The 21,763-nt window shown below is 44.9% G+C and overlaps 2 protein-coding genes across 2 annotated transcripts; both read left to right on the forward strand.

Moving 5' to 3' along the window:
• The first annotated feature begins 270 nt into the window (after positions 1 to 270).
• On the forward strand, positions 271 to 6,210 carry trmt10a (tRNA methyltransferase 10A). Its single transcript, XM_083640758.1, has 7 exons — positions 271 to 725; positions 1,377 to 1,530; positions 1,849 to 1,920; positions 2,068 to 2,142; positions 4,141 to 4,290; positions 5,204 to 5,309; positions 5,452 to 6,210. Exons 1-7 carry the CDS (start codon positions 517 to 519, stop codon positions 5,784 to 5,786), a joined length of 1,101 nt encoding a protein of 366 aa, XP_083496884.1. The 5' UTR covers positions 271 to 516; the 3' UTR covers positions 5,787 to 6,210.
• Positions 6,211 to 6,927: 717 nt separating this feature from the next.
• Positions 6,928 to 21,264, forward strand: spata6l (spermatogenesis associated 6-like; the record flags this gene model as incomplete). The annotated part of the gene is made up of 10 exons (XM_083640186.1): positions 6,928 to 6,975; positions 8,105 to 8,242; positions 8,349 to 8,397; positions 11,576 to 11,617; positions 12,451 to 12,575; positions 14,499 to 14,591; positions 16,063 to 16,308; positions 20,356 to 20,480; positions 20,902 to 20,995; positions 21,199 to 21,264. 10 exons carry the CDS (start codon positions 6,928 to 6,930, stop codon positions 21,262 to 21,264), a joined length of 1,026 nt encoding a protein of 341 aa, XP_083496312.1.
• Positions 21,265 to 21,763: the final 499 nt, after the last annotated feature.

Here is a 21,763-nt window from a genome sequence, read left to right on the forward strand (position 1 = left end):
TTTGTTTGGCACAACTCATACTAGTTAAATTATATAAGAAAAGGTGTGGGAACAAGCAAATAAAACATGTTTGGTTTGCTTTCCTCCAGCTGATACTACCTTCAAGTGCTCTTCATCAAGTGAAACACACTCCCTTTGTGCAGCAGCAGCAGCAGAACGAGGGGAGAAACACAGAATGCCAAAAACTGAGAAGAAAGGGAAGAAGACGACGATGAAGAAGATTTTCTATTTGCATTTTGATTTTTCCGACAGCACGTGAAGGCAGCAACATCGCGGTGTGATGACGTCAACTATGCGCCATCAAAATATCATGTCATGCGTGTTGAATTGAATTCGGTTGAATCAGGTTTGAATTCTGGTTGAGTCTGTGTGGCTGTATTTGAGATAAATCGCTTTGTTTTTGGTTGAGTGATAAACTGCTGAAGCTGAGATTGATTTCGTGTTAAAAGTTTCCCGTTAGCCAACAAGCTAACAAACACCTAGCTAAGGTAACGTAACGGAGGAGAAAGTGAGTGCATGTCCTTTTCATACATGTCTAACGACAGTGTTAAAGGCGTGTCGTCGGCCCCGCAGGAGAATAATGCAGTAAATAATAATAATGTTAGCATAGCGTCTAGTGTGAGCAGCAGTGGAGACACGGCAGCGCTGATCCAAGATCTGTCCAAAAGGCAGAGGAAGAAGTTGCTCAAGCACCAGAGATGGGAGGAAGAACGGGAGCTTCGAAAGTAAGCTGCGTTAAACACATTCTGGTTCAGACATGATATAGTCCATTATGACACCATGCTGTGTTCATGGAATATTTCATTCATTTCAGGGTTCATACAAGGTCCTTGAAGTGCTTGGATTTTATTTATTTATTGGGGGCGGGGGGGGGTCAAGTAGGCCTACTGGAATACATTGACAATAACAAAACAATTTAACCAAGTGAAAAGTGAAATGTCATTTAAATTCAAAAGAACCACATGGCACTGTCTTAAATTTTGATCAAAGTTTTGTTCATCAAGTGATTATAGCAACTTTCTCAGAATCAGAACTCGCCCAGCTTTTTTCGCCATTTTTCTTCTTCTTCCCTGACAAAACTATACTCACATAACAATAAAGTAAAGTACTCAGCTACAGTTACACATCTACTACTTTACTTCGATATATTATATATATATATATATATATGCATAATGCTCTCTTTTTCACGAGTACCCTCTTCACATTCACACACACACATTCATACCTGGAAGCTGACCAGTACAACCACAGTCTGATCTGCTGGCCACTGATCAGCTCCACTGGAGTGGTTGAGGGGCCTTGCTCAAGGTGTTAATGAGCTATCATGTGGTTTTCCACATGGCCGTGATGTCTTCTCCTGCATTGTGCTGCAGGCAGAAACGAAAGGAGAGGAAGCAACAGCGCCGCCTGCTGGAGAGGCCAAGTCAGTGTGAGGAGGGGAACAGGAAGCGGCGGCGCAGCGATGTGACGCCCAGCTCGGTCAGGCTGGTGGTGGACTGCAGCTTCGACAGCCTCATGATGCTCAAGGTAAAGGTAAACACATCCACATGTGAGATGTGTCACAAGCACCTCGACAGCCTCATGATGCTCAAGGTAAAGGTAAACACATCCACATGTCAGATGTGTCACAGCCTCATGATGCTCAAGGTAAAGGTAAACACATTCCACATGTCAGATGTGTCACAAGCACCTTGACTTACAATATTGTGTGTCGCCATTCAGCCTACAAACACAGAGATATGCTTTTTGGTCCATGTGATGTCACCCAGCCCTACGCAGAGTAGGAATAAGCGGGTACAGACGACGGAGGAATAAACAAATGAGTGTATGTTATGTTGTCCACAGGACGTGCGAAAGCTTCACAAACAGATCCAGCGGTGCTACGCCGAGAACAGACGAGCACTCCATCCCGTACAGGTCAGTGTGACACAGCAGCCACAGCTGAACTCAGGTCAGTGTGACAGCAGCCACAGCTGAACTCAGGTCAGTGTGACACAGCAGCCACAGCTGATCTCAGGTCAGCTGATCCTGTCTAACATGTGGCTGCTCCTCTCTCTATCCCAGTTCTATCTAACAAGCCTCGGCGGACAGCTCAAACAGAACATGGATGAAAACGATAAAGGATGGGTCAACTGGAAGGTGAGCAGCTATTAGCATAACATTAGTTAACCGTGTGTTACTGTTACTGCTGCTGCTGCTACTACTACTGCTCATACTATCACTCTAATCACTGTGTTTATGTATAGGAACCTGCCCCCATAGGGCTGCACAATGAATCGAATATGAATTCGTGATCAAGATTTTGGCTTCCCACAATCATGAAAATTGAGATAAAACGTGCCGCATTCCCTTTGAGCAATGTTGCTCTGGTTTTATCTTATGTGGTAAATCCAGCACACCCCCCTGTCCCTCACAGTGGTGCGCCCCATCCCTCCTCCAAAGGCCAAACACACTGCGGTACGTGTAGTTTCCGCTCACGTCGAGTCGAGAGCGTGTTTGTCCCTTTTTAAACCTTCCTTGGTGGAAGATCACAGTTCAAAGAAATCCAGTGTGATTATTATGTTGAGGTGCGTCCGTCTGTTTGAGTCGAGATGTGCACACAAGATGTAGCCTAGGCCGCTCCCCCCCCCCCCCCCCCCCCGGCTCTACAAGGAAGTGAGAGAGTGAGGTTGACAGTGACTGGAGAGAGAGAGCCGGTGAAAGCAGACTGTAGGATGAAACGCACACACACAGTGCCAGGGGGCTGGACGCTGACGCTCTGTGGGCCGGCAAGTGGAACGCCTCATGGCAGTTGCCATGGTGAGACTTTGGCAAAGAGCGGCTCAAAGCTGCTGAAAATATCACGAGTTTCAGGCAGGTGGGTCAGAAAGTGACAAAGTGGGATCGAAGCAATCCTGACACCGCACGACCAGCACGTCACCGCACTTGTCCAGTCCCGTTTCCTTCAACTAAGAAATATTACAAAAATCAGACACATTCTATCCCCCTCAGACCTCGGAACGCCTCATCCACACATTTATTTTCTCCAGATTAAATTATTGCAACTCACTCTACTCATGTCTCAGTCAAGCTGCACTAAACCGCTTACAACTGATTCACAATACAGCGGCCAGACGATTAACCAGAACCAGCCGTAGATCCCACATTACCCCCATTCTTGCTTCTCTCCACTGGCTTCCTGTCAAATTTAGAATACAGTTTAAAATCCTTCTGTTTGCCTACAAGGCCCAACATGACCTTGCCTCTAGTTATCTCTCAGAACTCATTGTCCCTCACTCCTCTTCACGTCCACTCCGCTCCTCAAACTCTGCTCTTTTATCCATCCCCTCCTCCAACTACAGGACAAAAGGTGACTGTGATTTCACCGTTTTAGCCCCTCCCCTTTCGAACCAACTCCCCCTTTCTGTTAGGTCTGCTGTTTCCTTGAGCTGTTTTAAACGTTCCCTAAAAACCCACCTCTTCTTATAGATTTTTCTCCCCTGTTTTATCCATTTCTTTCTGGCTTGTTTTCTTTATTCATTGTCACTTTTATCTCTGTATTGTATTATGTTGTTTTTATAATGTTACTTGGTTCATATGTGAAGCATTTTGTAACCTTGTGTTTTAAAAGGTGCTATATAAATAAAGCCTTAAGGTCCTTACACATCGGGAGCGTTTTTTTCGTGTGATTAATTTGCACGTCAATAATATTTTCCGGACCTATATCAGTCAATGCAACCGTGCGCACCAATGGCGAAGTTTCGCCGAGCGTTATTGCGGTGTTTATGTTTTCGAACCACGGTCGATTTTTCAGAAATTCGCTTCCGACGTGTACACATCTGTGGCTGTGATTGATAGGTGGGTCAAAACTCGCATCGCAATTTCGTGCCGTATATTCGCATCGCTCTTGATGTGTAAGGACCTTTACTTACTTACTACTGTGGAGGGCCATTATTTTTCTACATAGTGCAGCCAAACACTAGGCTACAAATATAAACCTACACATGTAGGCTACTCGATTATTTTGTTCAAATTCACCATTAAGGTGTGTGTGTGTGTGTGTGTGTGTGTGTGTGTGTGTGTGTGTGTGTGTGTGTGTGTGTGTGTGTGTGTGTGTGTGTGTGTGCGTGCGTGTGTGTGCGCGCGCCTTATGTGCAGGACATTACAGTTAAAATGGAACCCTACCATGAGGTTTTGGCCAAGGCGGAGCTGGTGTACCTGACGTCAGACTCTCCCAACGTGCTGACGGAGCTGGACCAAAGCAAGGCCTACGTCATCGGAGGCCTGGTCGACCACAACCACCATAAGGTCTGTTCTGCCTTCAGAGTTACATGAGCTCGGTTACTTCCCTACCCACTCAACTGTCCTCGGGTGTTTTGAAAGCCATCCCAATTTTCCCCACTTACAATTACTGTTTTAGTCGCACAAACTCTTACTTCTCTTCCAGCCCCTTTTAATAATTTGAGTGCATTCATTTTCCTTATTATATGCCATGCTCTGGGTGAATACCCTTTTCTGATTGGCTGGCACGTGTGCGGTTAAAACCGCGTATTGCGCACTTACTTGGGCTCAAGTTTAATCACTGTTCTTCTCTCCCCAACCTGTAACAAAGATTTCTCAAAACGCCACTGAGTGACCAAAACAGCTGACTAACATGTACATTCCATGCCGATTTCAATGGTGAAATCAATTCTCAATTGTGACTTACCAAACTTGCTAGCTAAACCGGAGATCGCAACAACGCTAGCCTGTGTACGGCGATGGAGCCAACCTCACCCTGTTGTAGCTTCGTTGTAAAAGGCACTAGACTTATACCTTCTTGTCATGACAACGTTAAGCTCTTGCTTCATAACCTTTCAATTATGAGTGCAAAACCTTCACCAAAAGTGTGTGACTGCTTTTTATTTGATATGAGCATGGTAGAAGAGGGATAATCGACGAGTAGGTGCGCCGTTAAACGGTTAAGACACTTCATGTCTGGAGGTTCTTCGCCTCCACGTCGTGCCTTATAAGCACTTCATGTCTGAAGGTTCTTCGCCTCCACGTCGTGCCTTATAAGCACTTCATGTCTGGAGGTTCTTCGCCGACGTCGTGCCTTATAAGCGTTTTAACGGTTAAGGCACTTCATGTCTGGAGGTTCTTCGCCTCCACGTCGTGCCTTATGAGCGTTTAACGCACACCTACGTATTGATTATCCCTCACTTGTGGGTTTGCTTTGCAGGGAATCACCTTTGAGAGGGCGAAGGAGCTGGGGGTCGAACACGCCCAGCTTCCCCTGAGCAGCTTCGTCAAGATGAACAGTCGCAAAGTGCTGGCAGTCAACCACGGTGAGGACGAGGGTTCCACTGATATGGGGCCGATATTGGTGTTTTTTAACAATAAGGTCTGTTTCAGTCTGTGTTTTCCAAATGCCCATCCCTAGTGTATGGGCCCTTAGATGCTTTTTAAAGCGTGTGTTGTCTGTTGCAGTGTTTGAGATCATCCTGGCGTACCTGGAGAAGGGCACCTGGCAGGAGGCCTTCTTCAGCGTGCTGCCTCAGAGGAAAGGAGCCGTGGCTGTTGGTCAGGACTCAGACAGTGACTCTGATACCAACACACCACACCACCAGGAGAGAGGAGATACCAACACACCACCCCACCAGGAGAGAGGAGATACCAACACACCACCCCACCAGGAGAGAGGAGATACCAACACACCACCCCACCAGGAGAGAGGAGATACCAACACACTACCCCACCAGGAGAGAGGAGATGATCTGAAATCATCCCAAACAGACAACTCCAAAGAACCATCGGACGCGTGACGTCATGCCAATGAAGATTGTATGAAAACGTTTGGATTTAATGAACTTCCTGCTGAGATTGATGCCCCAGCTCTGTAGGATTTTTTTGGTTGACAAGCATCTAATTTTTATTTTTATTTTATTTTTTAGAATAATATATGAACAAAACAAACAGGCTCAGACACAGGAAAAGAAAGTACGTAAGATAGGAAAAAAACAAACATACATCATGAACATTCAACATTACAACGTGGTGCTACCAGCCGTACAAAGTGTTTATGTGCTTGTAGGAGATAATGGACAAGGGAAAGCATCCGATTCTTTCTGATAATTTTTTTTGTTTTCTTTTTAAAAAATAATGTATTTATTGATACCCTTTCCCAGGTAAGAATTTAGTTAGTTGCTTATATAAAATGGAAAATGTTGACTTTTGCTGTGAACTTTGGCAGGCAGATCATGCAGTTCTTTTCATTCAGATTAAAAAGTTTTATTTAACGGTATTGAGCGCTTCATGAATCGTCATTGCCTTGCTTCTACGAGGTCACACTGATTTTGATGCCTTGTCAAGCTATTTAGCAGAAAACCAGACAAATAAAGATAAATAACACGTACAAACTAGAAAGTTATGTCAAATGCCCTGCCTATATATCTGGAGTCAGATATGTGCAGTAATTAGGGTATTTACTTTACCTTAGCATGAAATAGCTTGGATTTTTTTCTACAATGGATTTCTCCCTGTATGATTATGGGTTGTAGGCTACATGTTGTAACCGACAGCTGAATGCAACACGTTCACACCTGTTATCTGACTGAGCGTTGTTGAAAGGCATTTTGGGAAATGTAGGAAATCACTAATTGAAGTAGAAGTGGACAGGTGGGAAACATCAGTGTTTGTTTGTTACCTTTATTTATGGTGAGTGTCACTGAGAGCAGTGCTCTCTTTTTCAGGAGCGCCCTGTTCATAGACACCTATTTGAGACCAACATTAAATGTATAGGCATTACGACGTAGATAGTTGGTTGGGTTCATTGTTGGGTTTGTGTGTAGCTTCTCCCATGTCTCTTCCTTCTGTTCATACGAACCCCGGAAGTTGTCGTATCCATGGTAACAAGTAAAGGCGACGCTGAACTCGAGAGGGTGGATATTTTTTTAGCATCTCCTAATGTCGCGGAAAGCACTGAAAGTGGTGGTTGAAGTCAAGTTCTGGGCGGTAAGACTTGTGATTTTCTTAACTATTAATTGTTATTTTAATATTATCTTGTTCTTTAGAGCAGCCCAGATACGTTTTGGTCCATTCAACAACAGAAAAGACATTTCATTTATAGAATGTTTCTTGCTTATCGGCAAACAGCCTACACATCCCACAGAACGATGGTTAAAACGTTACGAATAGTTTAACGCTAGGAGCTACACTATCCAATTCGGCATGCATCAACCAGCACTTTGTAACAGTCACAAAATTTGCTACGGTACGCGATTTCTTCCCCAGGATGGCGAAGGCATGACCCGCCCATCTGCGTCTGATTGGCGCAGGAAAGCACTTTGTTCACATAAACATACATGACATATAAACTGTTGTGGTTTTGTATGGAGTCTGGTGTGTCTGGTAATTAATGCAGTAGAAATTAGCACAGTTAAATAATGTATAAGAATAACTATTGTCCTGGTTTCTCTCTCACCATTATCTTCCTGTGTACAGTAGCACTGGATCAACAACTATAGAATTCCCTCACCATGTCTAAAATATGGGAGTAAAGTGGGGGTCCATGGCCCTCATGTGGGTCTATTTGGGGTTCTCCAAAATGCTTGAGAACCCCCGCTGTATTTGAGACTGGAATGTGTTGAAACAGTGATAATAGCTTATCTGCACTGGTGTGAGCTATGGTTCTAGTAGGCTTGGTGGTATTAACTTTTGGGGTTACAATTTCTTAATTTAGTTACTAGGTAGCCTACTAGAAGTGTAAAATATCATGTAAATGTGACATAATTTTAACTCACCAAAATCTACACACAGCCAGGCATTTTTGCAAGGCACAGTAATTGCCCTTATTAACTGTCTTCAGGTGTCTTGTCCTGGAGTTTATGTGTTTGTCCCTTCACTTGCCTGCAGGTGTCTTGTCCTGGAGTTTATGTGTTTGTCCCTCCCATGTCTTCAGGTGTCTTGTCCTGGAGTTTATGTGTTTGTCTCTCCACTGCCTTCAGGTGTATTGTCCTGGAGTTGTGTTTGTCCCTTCACTTGCCTGCAGGTGTCTTGTCCTGGAGTTTATGTGTTTGTCCCTTCACTTGCCTGCAGGTGTCTTGTCCTGGAGTTTATGTGTTTGTCTCTCCACTGCCTGCAGGTGTCTTGTCCTGGAGTTTATCTGCCAGCCAAGGATGATATCTACCTCAGCATGTGCTTCACGGGCCAGTACCGTCGGTCTGACTGTCTCCCCGCCATCTTCCCTCTACTGTTCCATGAGAAGATGACCTTTGAAAAGGCAGGTCTTCACTGCCAGATATGCTCTGTAGTGGCTAGAAATAGGAGTAAAAATCTTATCGCCCCTTTAAATATAATAAATATAATTCAACTTTCTGTCTTTCTAGATATTCAGGCATGCAGTCGACCCTGGAGACATCGCCATAATGCTTGAGTGTATGTTGGCCCATAGCCCCCCCCCCCTTATTATAAATACATATATATATATTTTTAATCTATTGCTACATCATTATTATTATGGTTGTGGTTGTTGTTGTTGTTGTTGTTGTTATGATACTGTTGCTTTTGCTTCACTAGTTCAAGATTGGAAGAAGTGACACTCTAACTGCCCATAAGGCATTATAAGGGTACTTATTAAATTAATAATGCATTAATATTATGTATGCGCATGCGGCAGTAGTGTATTTGAGAATATAGAACCCTGGCTTGCCTCTGGCCAGTGACACTTAGGAAAGACTAGGTGACAACCAAGTATAGTTTGGTGACGAGCTGGAGAGACAGTTGACGGCCGGAGAGACGGCAACCGGTACGGGATGGGATTAGCACCCCATCTTGGCTCTCTCGTGAGGGAGAAATCCACAAACGCTACGGATTAGCCTCCTGAAAATCTGCGCAAAGATCGGCGCGGCCTGGGGTCCTTCAGGCTAGAGCGAGGTGCTCGACGCAGGTAAATGACGTGCAGCGCACAGGCCCTCTTGAGGCGTCCTTGAGGCATCCTCTCAGCCTCTGGATTGCCTTTGCCACGGGAGGGTCTGGTGAGACGAAGGAGGAGCACGGCCGGGAGTAACCCACAGAGCCTAGATCCTCCATGCACCGAAGGGCCAATACTGCGGCGTAGCACTAGCTCTATTGCAGCGGATTGGGTTCTCTTTTACCCCTCCCGCGGGCAACGTTGCAGACAGAGTAGTAAGGCTGATCCGTGAGCGGCTTCTGGGACGCGAGTCGGGGTCTTAATTGGCCTCGGCTGGGTCTACTGGGCGAGGGTGTATGATGTTGACAGACCCGAAACACCTTACGACCCCAGATAACATCACTGATGACGCGTCCTAGCGCATGCGGCAGTAGTGTATTTGAGAATATAGAACCCTGGCTTGCCTCTGGCCAGTGACACTTAGGAAAGACTAGGTGACAACCAAGTATAGTTTGGTGACAAGCTGGAGAGACAGTTGACGGCCAGAGAGACGGCAACCGGTACGGGATGGGATTAGCACCCCATCTTGGCTCTCTCGTGAGGGAGAAATCCACAAACGCTACGGATTAGCCTCCTGAAAATCTGCGCAAAGATCGGCGCGGCCTGGGGTCCTTCAGGCTAGAGCGAGGTGCTCGACGCAGGTAAATGACGTGCAGCGCACAGGCCCTCTTGAGGCGTCCTTGAGGCATCCTCTCAGCCTCTGGATTGCCTTTGCCACGGGAGGGTCTGGTGAGACGAAGGAGGAGCACGGCCGGGAGTAACCCACAGAGCCTAGATCCTCCATGCACCGAAGGGCCAATACTGCGGCGTAGCACTAGCTCTATTGCAGCGGATTGGGTTCTCTTTTACCCCTCCCGCGGGCAACGTTGCAGACAGAGTAGTAAGGCTGATCCGTGAGCGGCTTCTGGGACGCGAGTCGGGGTCTTAATTGGCCTCGGCTGGGTCTACTGGGCGAGGGTGTATGATGTTGACAGACCCGAAACACCTTACGACCCCAGATAACATCACTGATGACGCGTCCTAGCGCATGCGGCAGTAGTGTATTTGAGAATATAGAACCCTGGCTTGCCTCTGGCCAGTGACACTTAGGAAAGACTAGGTGACAACCAAGTATAGTTTGGTGACGAGCTGGAGAGACAGTTGACGGCCGGAGAGACGGCAACCGGTACGGGATGGGATTAGCACCCCATCTTGGCTCTCTCGTGAGGGAGAAATCCACAAACGCTACGGATTAGCCTCCTGAAAATCTGCGCAAAGATCGGCGCGGCCTGGGGTCCTTCAGGCTAGAGCGAGGTGCTCAACGCAGGTAAATGACGTGCAGCGCACAGGCCCTCTTGAGGCGTCCTTGAGGCATCCTCTCAGCCTCTGGATTGCCTTTGCCACGGGAGGGTCTGGTGAGACGAAGGAGGAGCACGGCCGGGAGTAACCCACAGAGCCTAGATCCTCCATGCACCGAAGGGCCAATACTGCGGCGTAGCACTAGCTCTATTGCAGCGGATTGGGTTCTCTTTTACCCCTCCCGCGGGCAACGTTGCAGACAGAGTAGTAAGGCTGATCCGTGAGCGGCTTCTGGGACGCGAGTCGGGGTCTTAATTGGCCTCGGCTGGGTCTACTGGGCGAGGGTGTATGATGTTGACAGACCCGAAACACCTTACGACCCCAGATAACATCACTGATGACGCGTCCTAGCGCATGCGGCAGTAGTGTATTTGAGAATATGAATATGTATGTATATGCATTAAACACCATCCTGGTAACACAAGCTCACATTTTGTTCTCTCTAAGCTCTACATATCAATCTGGTTACATAGAGAGCCAAAGTGAAACGTCACTTCCTGCTTTCTCCCTGTACCAGCGCTGCGAAAAATATGAATGGCGGTGAACGGAGAATAAGGTTACTTTTTTTATCCCGTTTGAATTGTGCCACGGGGTGCCAACGCTAATTTTGTCAATTTAAAACGTAACTTTGCATGTCAAGAAAGTCGCAGTTTGTCGCCAAACTGTTGCACTAGAAGTTATAAATCAGACAGACTACATACACTGTCGCCTAAGTGACGTCACTTGCTCTACCGGCAAAGCTGAAGACCGACGAGCTTTCACGAGCTATGTAGTTTTTATACAAAACTAACCCCTACGTTTCAGTTTGACGACAAACTGTGACTTTCTTGACATGCAAAGTTATGTTTTAAATTGACAAAATTTGCGTTGGCACCCCGTGGCACAATTCAAACGGGATCAAAAAAGTAACCTTATTCGCCGTCCACCGCCATTCATATTTTTCACAGCGCTGGTACAGGGAGAAAGCAGGAAGTGACGTTTCACTTTGGCTCTCTATAGTAATTTCTGGAAATCTTTGTGGGCGGCTGGAAGTCCAGACTGATATGGAGAGAGAAACGGAACGTGAGGTCACATGATCAGGATGGTTTTTTAATAGGCTCTTAAACAGCATTTAGAATGAAATACAATTATTGATAATGATGCAATATCTTCATGCATTAGAATCAACTGGGGTTAAAGGTTTGGCATTGGCATTCATCATGTTCCTGTTGATTCTGTTTCTCTGTCTGTATTTTTATAACCATGAATGTCCTCATCATGTGAGTGGTGTCAATCTCACTCTGCTTGTGTCTTCTTTCTGCTCAGATGAGACAGTCAGAATTGAACTGGTGCAGCTGATTCCTCCAGGTGCAGTAGTTTGATTACTGTATAACTCACTAACCATATATCAAGTTTATTGTTATGCCTCCGCCGGCGATAGCCAGGCCGGAGGCATACACTTAGATATATATCTAATCTAACTGATTAGATTTTGGTGGTCAAAGGTCAAGGTCACTGTGACCTCTCGAATAGCATTTTTAAGCTCGTTAACGCGATATCTCAGGAACACCGTGACGGAATTTCTTCCAATTTGGCTCAAACGTCCACTTGGACTCAAGGATGAACTGATTACATTTTGGCGGTCAAAGGTCAAGGTCACTGTGACCTCTCGAATGGCATTTTCAAGCTCGGTAGCACCATATCTCAGGAACACCGTGATGGAATTTCTTACAATTTGGCTCAAACGTCGACTTGGACTCAAGGATGAACTGATTACATTTTGGCGGCCAAAGGTCAAGGTCACTATGACCTCACGAATGCCATTTTCAAGCTTGTTAATGCCATATCTCAGTAACGCCTTGACGGAATTTCTTCACATTTGGCACAAACGTCAAAGTCTGGACAGACATGGATGTCGACTGCTCACTTGTTGGCGGAGGCATATATCCGCGGTGTGGTCATTCTAGTTATTGTTATTATTATTATATAACATGTCTGCTCAAATGAACTGGAAAATGCTGTCAGGGCCTCGACCTCAGCCTACCTCCTCTGTCCCATCTGCACACATAGAAGAGGAAGCAATCAGTTACTGTAGTTAACGTGTTGTAAATACTTTACATTCTGCATTAGCATGATTACAGTTTGTAACAGTGGTTTAGCATGATTACAGTTTGTAACAGTGATTTTGCGTCTCCGTGCAGCGGGCGAGGCTCTGGCCTGCTTTGAGGAAAATGCTCGCCATTTCTTGTTCCCGGAGCCCAAACTGGTTCCGTCCTTCTCTGGAGTGGACCGAGAGGTTCTGATGACCCGAGCACCTCACTTTCCTGTAAGTCCAAGTACCGTAAATTCCGGACTATAAGCCGCGGCTTTTTCCCCGTTTTTTGGCCCTGCGGCTTATATAACGGTGCGGCTTATCTATGGATTTTTTCAGAAAAAAAAAAAAAATACAAATAAAATCTCTCTTTTTTAGCACTCTTTCTAACTATAAATCCACTTCTGTTTTAATTTCCTCTCTTGCCCTCTTTTCACCACACCGCGGACACTGTGTGCACTGTAAAAATAAACAAAGGTGGTGTTGTGTTATGTTGTTTTGTTGAAATGTTACGGTAATACGGTAAATGGGAGCTTCCTCAAACAGCCATCTCTTTCCCGACAATCCCCTCTGTGCGTGACCCCTTACATATGGTAATTACGGTAAGCAAACGGCCACTCGGCCAACAACTCCCTCCCCCGACTACCAGGAGAAAATCACAAACTTCGGCGAATTCACACAAAGGAAGATCAAGGAATATTCCATCGAACCGGAGCAGATCATAAATATGGATGAAGTGCCTTTGACGTTCGACCTGCCACTCACTCGGACTGTTAACAAGAAAGGTGAATCGTCGATCACATTGAGAACCACTGGGCACGAGAGAACGAATTTCACTTGTGTTCTGGCCTGCTCTGCATCTGGAGTAAAGCTGCCGCCAATGGTGATTTTTAAGCGGATTACGATGCCGAAAGAGAAAATTCCCAGTGGGATATGCCTCAGAGTCAACAAGAAAGGGTGGATGATGGAAAGTGTCATGAAGGAGTGGCTGGCTGAGTGCTACGTCAAGCGCCCTGGAGGATTCTTTCACCAAAAAAAAGCTTTGCTCGTTCTCGACAGCATGAGGGCTCATATAACAGATTCCGTGAAAGCAGCCATCAAGACCACAAACTCCATTCGGGTTCCGAAAGGCTGGACTGCTGCGTGATGATGACGCCGGCACAGCTGGGCGCCTTCAGAGGCTGTTCGATTCCGACACCGACAGTGACGAAGAGGAGTTCCTTGGTTTTGAGAGTGACAACGAAGGAGAGAGGAGAGTGGTTGACGAAGCCACCCTGAACCTGTTCGTTTCCGACACTGAAGTTGAGGACTTTGCTGGTTTCAGTACGGAGGAAGAAGAGGAAGACGAGGATTAGTGACTTGACTTTGACTCTGACTCTGTTTTTGACGCTGCACCTTCACCTAAAAGATGAAGACAAGGATTACGGTACCTGGTTTGATTGTTGACAGCACCTTTTGTTGAAATGTTAATAAATGGGAGCTTCCCCAAACAGCCATCTCTTTCCCGACATTCCTCTCTGTGCACGAACCCTTACATATGGTAATTAAACATCAAAACACCCGCGGCTTATAGTCCGGTGCGGCTTATATATGTAAAAAACAGTCAATTTTGCTGCTGCGGCTTATATACCGGTGCGCCTTATAGTCCGGAATTTACGGTAGCTTAAAGGTGCAATGTGCAGCATCGTAACGTCAATACATAATGTGCCACATGTAATAACGGCAGTAAACAAACAAGACCATCACTGAGCAGATGGCCAGGCTCTACCAGCTCTACACTGCATTTTATGTTGTGCCATCTGGGCCTAGCCTGATATCAGACTGATTAGAGCTCACCAGTCACATGACGTTTCCGGTGATGGTTTACAGTAATTATACCAAGCCAAGGTATTGCAATTAATATGCCAATAAAATATTAATGTTTAAAATGATACACTGCAAATTCTTTAACACATCTTACAGTACAGTACAGATTTGTGCTATCATTATTTTGCAGTTGTAAACACTTAATTGACAATTTTGTAAAAATAAATAAAAATCGCTCCATCTTTCTTGATTTTTCTCCTTATACCTCCTCAGTTCATGGCTCTATGGCGATTATGAAGTGTTGTTGGATGTGATCACCAGATGATATCCTGTCTGCTCTCTGCTCCACAGGGCATTGCTCCCAGGCTGGAGTTTTCCACCAAAACTACCATCAGTGAGTGCTCAGTCGATGCCGAGACCAACATTCACCCCAATGTGCCCATGGTAAACACTATAATGACAGTTAACAGCTCTATTCCTCTCCTATACAAACTCAATGTACCCATGGTAAACACTATAATGACAGTTAACAGCTCTATTCTATTCTTGATTTGTATTGTGTATTGTGCTTTTAATGTGTTGTTTTCTTGACCTTTTTTAAACCCCCCTGTAAAGCGTCTTTGAGAACCTTGAAAAGCGGTCTATAATTTTTGTTATTATTATTATTATTTATTATTATTCCTAAACTCAAAAACTATTATGGTGCCCACTATTATAGGCACACAATGACCCACAGACACAGTATCGCATCAGTTCTCTCGCTCTCTCTCTTTCTCTTTCTCTAACTCTCGCTCTCTCCCGCTCTCTCTCTCTCTCTCTCTCTCTCTCTCTAACACACACACACACACACACACACACACACACACACACACACACACACACTACACACACACACACACACACACACACACACACACAGTGTACACATTGTACAGATTTGGCACATCACATCAGGAAAACAGTGTTGCCAGCCAGCCCCTGGCCCGCACAGTCCAACCCAAAACGTATTACACATAATGTTAGCTTTCTCTTTTTTTTCTTTCTCTCTCTATCGGCACCTGACCAGTGTCTCTTCATTATGACTGACCGTTTTAATGGCTCTGTGCTCGCTGACTGCTTAGCTGAGCTCTGCTTCATCAGAATCAAGGGAAGATGCATCACTCTGCTCACAATATAAGTCCATTTATTTTTTTCTACACGGTTAATATCATTCCATTGTCGTTTTGCCAACAAAGTCCTTTACATTCTACCTTTGTGGGCCAAAACGTCAGTGGAATGATTTGCAGAACACGCACGCGCGCGCGCGCACACACACACACACACACACACACACACACACACACACACACACACACACACACACACACACACACACACACACACACACACACACACACACACACACACACACACACACACACACACACACACACACACACACACACACACACACACACACACACATCCTTATTTTAGGGCCAGGGGTCAGAGTGATACCTCTTCTTATAATATATGCAGCTTTGATTTTGGCTGAATTTTGAGGTCCTGGCTGCTGTCTGCTTCTCATCGGCGCACTTTTTTCATACAGAGATTATGAACATCTATGTAATAATAATATGTAATAATAATACTATTATTATTATTTTAATTGTGGTGGAAACCAGGACAGTTTGGTCGTGAATGTCAACCAGGACATGTTTGTGTGTCCTCCTGAGAGATATCTGTCGCGACTCAGAACACCCATCCTGAAACGACAAACCGGGACGTCTGGTCACCCTACCAGTGTAGCATCGATTAATTACAATGAATATGTAATCAATCAAACTGCATCATATCCATCATATCAGGCGGTGAACCACACTAACTGAATCTTGCTGCCTCTGAATTAACGGCGTCGCCTCCTCCTCTCTTCCAGAGGCCGATAATAAAGAGGCCCAGGAGGAGGCGCTCCACCAGGCCGAGGACCTCGTCTCCTCAGAGGAGACGTTCTCAGACCCTGGAGAGGAGACGAAGCGGCCGCACGGCCAGAGCTCCACACAGATCCCAGTCCCTGTCCCCGCTGAGAGCCGGGGACACCCAGCGTCTGGCCCGCCTGAGCCTGGGCTGTGAGAGCCCCACTCAGGCCGGCTGGGATGCTGCCAGTGCCACCGCATCCCAGCCTGTAAGTACACTTCACTGTCCACATGCAGTTTAGTAGTTCCCTTTGTAAAGACTAAAGGAACTAAACAACTAACACAAATCTATGTCAAGCCTGACATCTATTGCTAAAACATGCTACTGATATTGCCATCTGCTATTGGCTGATCTTTTGTGTCACTAAAAATCAGCCAATAGGAGATGCTAATTGCAGTAGCATGCTATTGAGCACGACAGGTTGTAGCCTAGAAAAGATCATTACGTCAAAACCAACAATAAACACAGCGATCACAGCGATGTTGAAACTAACTAGTTTCAATATTGTTTAGTGTGGACTTTGCACAGTGATTTATTTTGCAGATGATCTCAGACATGTCCGAAAACTGTAAACAGTTTTGCAGGCATTCATTTAGTTTGACAGCTATTGAGAGTTGATGAGGACCAGTGATGTGGTACTTTGATACAAATGCATGGTGAGATATTCACTACTTTGTCGACCATGTCAACTCCCTACACCGCTGTTCCTGCCAGTAGCCTAGTCATATTATAATGATTGCATGGTGCAGGTTTCAACAACCATGTGAACCTACTTATCTTCTCCAACCTAACCATTAGTTTTGAGTAGGCACTCTCTCTGTCCCTCCCACCCTCCCTCCCTCCCTCCCTCTCTCTCTCCCTCCCTCTCTCTCTCTCTCTCTCTCTCTCTCTCCCTCCCCCCCTTTCTCTCTCTCTCTCACCCTCCCACCCTCCCTCCCTCCCTCTCTCTCTCTCTCCCAACCCCCCTTTCTCTCTCTCTCTCTCTCTCTCTCTCCCTGCCCCCTCTCTCTCTCTTTCTCTCTCTCTCTCTCTCCCCGTGCCTCTAAATAAACAAGGTGTTGTTTTGATAGCCTGCACACCTGAGATAATAGTACATCCTGTGATCACAATAAAAAGATGCATTTATGTAGAAACCAGAAGGACGGGGCGGGGCCCTTTGCCAAGCTGGTGATGGGGGCGGGTGGGGCAATAAGGTATACAGCCTGTAGCGTTTGGGCCTTTGGGCCGCTCAGTGTGTGACGTCATCACTCTTGTGCAGAGATGGGAGAAGTACCCAATTCTTCACTTCAGTAGAATTACAGTTAGTTACGTATGTAAAAAAAAAAGACTCGTAAAAGTAGCAGTACTGATTCAACTTGTTTACTCAAGTAAAATTTAAAAAAGAAAAGAAAAAAGAGCACAGGCTCTGAAGTGTCCTCAAAAGTATAAAAGTAAAAAAGTATTTCTACCGGCTGTTTCTGTGCAAAGCTAACTGAAGCTCACGTCATATTAATTCGAAGAATATTAAACTTAAAAAGATCCCCTCCAAACATGTTTTAAGCTGTATAAAGACTAGGCTTTGATTAATAATTTGTGTGATATGGGTTTTCCCACAAAAAAGGTGCACATAATGCGTGAAAGCTGGCAGAGCGCGAGACGAGAGACATACAAACAACGTTACATCGTTTTTGTCTGTCGTGCATTAAAATTAAAGCAACTAGCCTGCTTTGAAAATGTAGGAGTAGAAAGTACAGATATTTGTGTTAAAATGTAGGGAGTAAAAGTAAAAAGTTGTCAGAAAAATAAATACTCTGTAAAGTACAGATACCTGGAGATCCTATTTAAGCACAGTAACAAATGATTTGTACTTAGTTACTTCTTACCTCTGCTCTTGTGTTTGTAGATGTTGGCTTCATGGCCTGGAGCCAGTAGACCCCCCTCCCCCCACCACTCATCCCTGCTAACCAGCTCCTCCTCCCCTCTGAGCAGGTCCTCATCCACAGGTAGGCAGCCTCACACAGGGGTCATACAAGGTCCTTCAAGCTTAAAGTCCTTGAATTTAACTTTTCAAAATGGAAGTACTGGAATACCTGGAAAATTTGCCTGTTATGTGGGGAGGGGCGCGGGCTCGCTAGCTCGGCAAGCTGGCCCTGCAGCTCGGTGTGTGTGAGTGAATTTATGACATCACTGATGATGTCATCAGTGGGACAGACAGACAGACAGTCAAACAAACAAACCGACAGACAGACAGACAGACAGACAGAAAGACAGACAGACAGACAGACAGACAGACAGACAGACAGACAGAGCCCTAGCTCCCTTTCATGGATAGATAGATAGATAGATAGATAGATAGATAGATAGATAGATAGATAGATAGATAGATAGATACATACATACATACATACATACATACATACATACATGTCTTATTTATTTATTTATTTATTTATTTATTTATTTTAATTACCCCAGCCGTAAGGTGCTGGAAAAGCTTGAAAAGTGCTTTGAATTTGACTGAATTCTGCTCATGTAAAGCACTTGTTGCTGCCTTCTGTTTACCGTAGCCACGCAATAATATTTTAGTGGACGCACGCCATGATTTACTGACAACAACACGTTTACAATCCCATACGACTTCCTTTAAGAGCTTATCAAATGTACTGTGACCTGAACATGACCCAATTCACTGGAACACGCTGTGGGACTGACATTGCAGTTAGCCTTATGGTAGATCATCACTGAAATCGCATGTCTGTTGTTGTGTCACTGTTTGAAGGGGAAATATAGCTATAGTTAGTCTATCCTAACTATCCTAACCCTAACCCTAACCCATTTTTTATCCCCCATTAGTGCTAACTTAATTTATTTATCCTGGTTGCTACTCCACCCTCTGCCGATCTGGGGAGAGCCGAAACTGGCTCCATGCTTCCTCCGAGACATGGGCAGTTAGCCAGCCGCTTCTTTTTACCTGACAGAGGAAGCTTCACCGGTAGGACATAGCACGTGGGAGGTTCCCGCTATTCCAACCAGTTCCCCTCCCTCTGAACAGGCGCCGAGGAGGAACCACATTAGCAACCAGGATATTGCATGTTTTTGTCAAATTCTCATGGCAAATTGTTTACAAAAGATGGACAATAAAGCTGATTTTCAAAGTACCTTGAGGATTTTTCAAGTTGTGAATTAAGTCAAATTTCTCTCTTGATTACAAAGGTGGAAAATACAACTGTTTTTAACGGGGTGTTTACTGATTAAATGTTTAAGCTCCCCACAAATGCAGATGTTTTTTTTTACCAAACAGATAAAAAGTAGATTATTATATTGAAATGTTATTTTAGATTTAGAATGTTAATTTTCTATAAAACACAATACATTTGAATGTAATTCCACGTTTATTTTTGGCCCTCGGCCCTCCACCCTGATTGAGTTTTGGCCCTTCATGGGAAAGAATTTGGGCACCCCTGATTTATAGTCTATTTTCCCTCTTTTTGCTATTTAGTGAGATTTTCTCCAGCTGGCAGAAGAAAATCTTTCTCCAATGGTTTGGTAGGAGCCGTTTATTTCCCTATTCTCTGACTTTTTGTTTGATTTTCTCTTAATAAAAAGCTGCTACAGTACGTCTAGCTGCATCTTAAATCAATAAATGATGACCACATCATTTTGAGAGATACGTATTATTACTGTTATTATTATTACCAGCTGTGGAGAGTGGCAGCTTCCACTTATGTCTTATCACTGCATGTTGCATCATGGGCCAGTGCATCAGATTTGACGGGACATTTTCTGGATTGCAAAGGCCGATGGAACGCTCACTTACAACATGTTTCTCCTCTTAACCCATTGATACCTGATGCAGCATTTGTGTGTGTATCCCTTTAAGACCGCGAACCGCGTGATGCGGTTCGCGCTCTTAAAGGGATACACACACAAATGAGGGATATACACGCAAATGCTGCATCAGGTATCAATGGGTTAAGTAAAGACAAAGACAACAGTTCAAAGGAAATCGTAATATTGAGAAACACAAGCACTTACAGTACCACTGGCATGAAATAGAGGCTATAATCATCTCCACCATGCTCTCATTTGCTTATGATAGCGCTATTAATTTGACAATTGATGTTTAAAACACAACACATAGCACCTTTAAGAACTGGTATTTGGACGTAGCAATTGCGATTAATAAAGTGGTTATCGGATGGTGAAAGATTGATTTAGCTAAGCCTGGTCCAATCAACAGAAGGTGTTGACTCCTCTCTGCTGTCGTTGTTGGTAGGTTGGAGGCAGATCTGGAGAGGACTCGGGTTCCTCAGAAACAGACAATCCACACGAGCACCACCAGCGAGGTCCAAACCCTTCAGCGATGTGGCGCTCCTACAGGGAACAGGCTCACCACAGTGGGTCAGTCACTCAACTTATAGACGGTTTTCCATTCCAAACATTTACAATGTTTATCTTGTCAAGTTAAAACCGTCTATAATGAACATCCTCAGTACAAACACGATATATGAAAGCTGCTCTGTGTAAAAATCCAGCCGGCAAGCCTAAATCACAAAGTATATATATATATATATATATATATATATATATATATATATGATGTCATCCTGGCGATTGGGTTGTCTCATCCCCACTAATTGAGATGCTCTCAACCCAAACTGAATTCTGGCGTCTGCATGTTCACCGGGGAGAAACTCTGAGCGAGTGCTCCAACCTCTTCACTCTCCCCAACAGACGGTTGGGGGTTGAAGTCCTGATAGCTTCTAACACAGGTCAGTCCACTGCAGACTTCCCTCTCCTGACTTTGGGTATGATCGTCCAGGTCGCGGTCCGCCTCCCCGGGCGCATGGGAAGAAGTCCAGGAGCGTGTCCGAGGACTCCTGACAACACCCAAAGCCGTGCGCCGACTTGTCTATGTGAGTAATGCACAGGCTTAGATGGCTGTGTGGGCCTCTATTGGCCTTTGATTAGAAATCAATCAGATATCAACACGTCAAAAAGTCTGATGGATATGGTGCTGTTTGATTGATTACATATTTGAAGAAGAACTTGGAGAATTGATCAATACAACACTGGCTGTCTGTCTCTGAAGACGTTAAGCTGTTATGTGTGTTTTCAGGGGGCCACAGTCTCTGAAGTAGATGAGGTGTTAGCCAGGAGGTCCATCTCACCAGGTCCACCGTGAGGAGCTGGACAGGCTCTGGAAGGTTAAGAAGGAAGCAGCCTCAGTCTCTGTGTATGTTTCACAGTGTTCATATATTATTATATATCATATATTAATATAATATTATCATATTCTCAGTGTTTTGTGACTTTCTGGGTTGAAAGCAGTGGAAGCTATGTCAAGCTCCTTTGGCTATTATAAATTAGATGATAAAAATGCATGATAAGTGCATTTTTGAAAGCAGTCAAAGCAATCTATCCTACATTTGCCACATTTACCTAACTGTGCGTTCACATCGGGGTGATGAGATTACATACAGAGTCAATGCAAGCACACGAGTAGATGTGATTTCGCCCCAGGTGGCGCAAATCACGCGAGAGAATTTTCAAGGCACGAATGGCACAATCTTCGCCTCATCGCCCACGTGAGCAAAGCTTTTTTTTCCCACCCGTGTGAACGCACAGTAAAATTTGACTGATATTGTGTTCAGTCTTTGGGATTTTCAGTTATTATCGTACGT

Source organism: Poromitra crassiceps (genome assembly GCF_964638095.1).
Source record: "Poromitra crassiceps genome assembly, chromosome: 7".
NCBI lineage: Eukaryota > Metazoa > Chordata > Actinopteri > Beryciformes > Melamphaidae > Poromitra > Poromitra crassiceps.

Excerpts from the sequence above, each read along its gene's own strand:
- trmt10a (XM_083640758.1), top strand. The coding sequence starts at position 517 with ATGTCCTTTTCATACATGTCTAACGACAGTGTTAAAGGCGTGTCGTCG. Across the intron at positions 4,291-5,203 it reads TCGACCACAACCACCATAAG|GGAATCACCTTTGAGAGGGC; the intron begins GTCTGTTCTGCC and ends TTTGCTTTGCAG. Across the intron at positions 5,310-5,451 it reads AGTGCTGGCAGTCAACCACG|TGTTTGAGATCATCCTGGCG; the intron begins GTGAGGACGAGG and ends TGTCTGTTGCAG.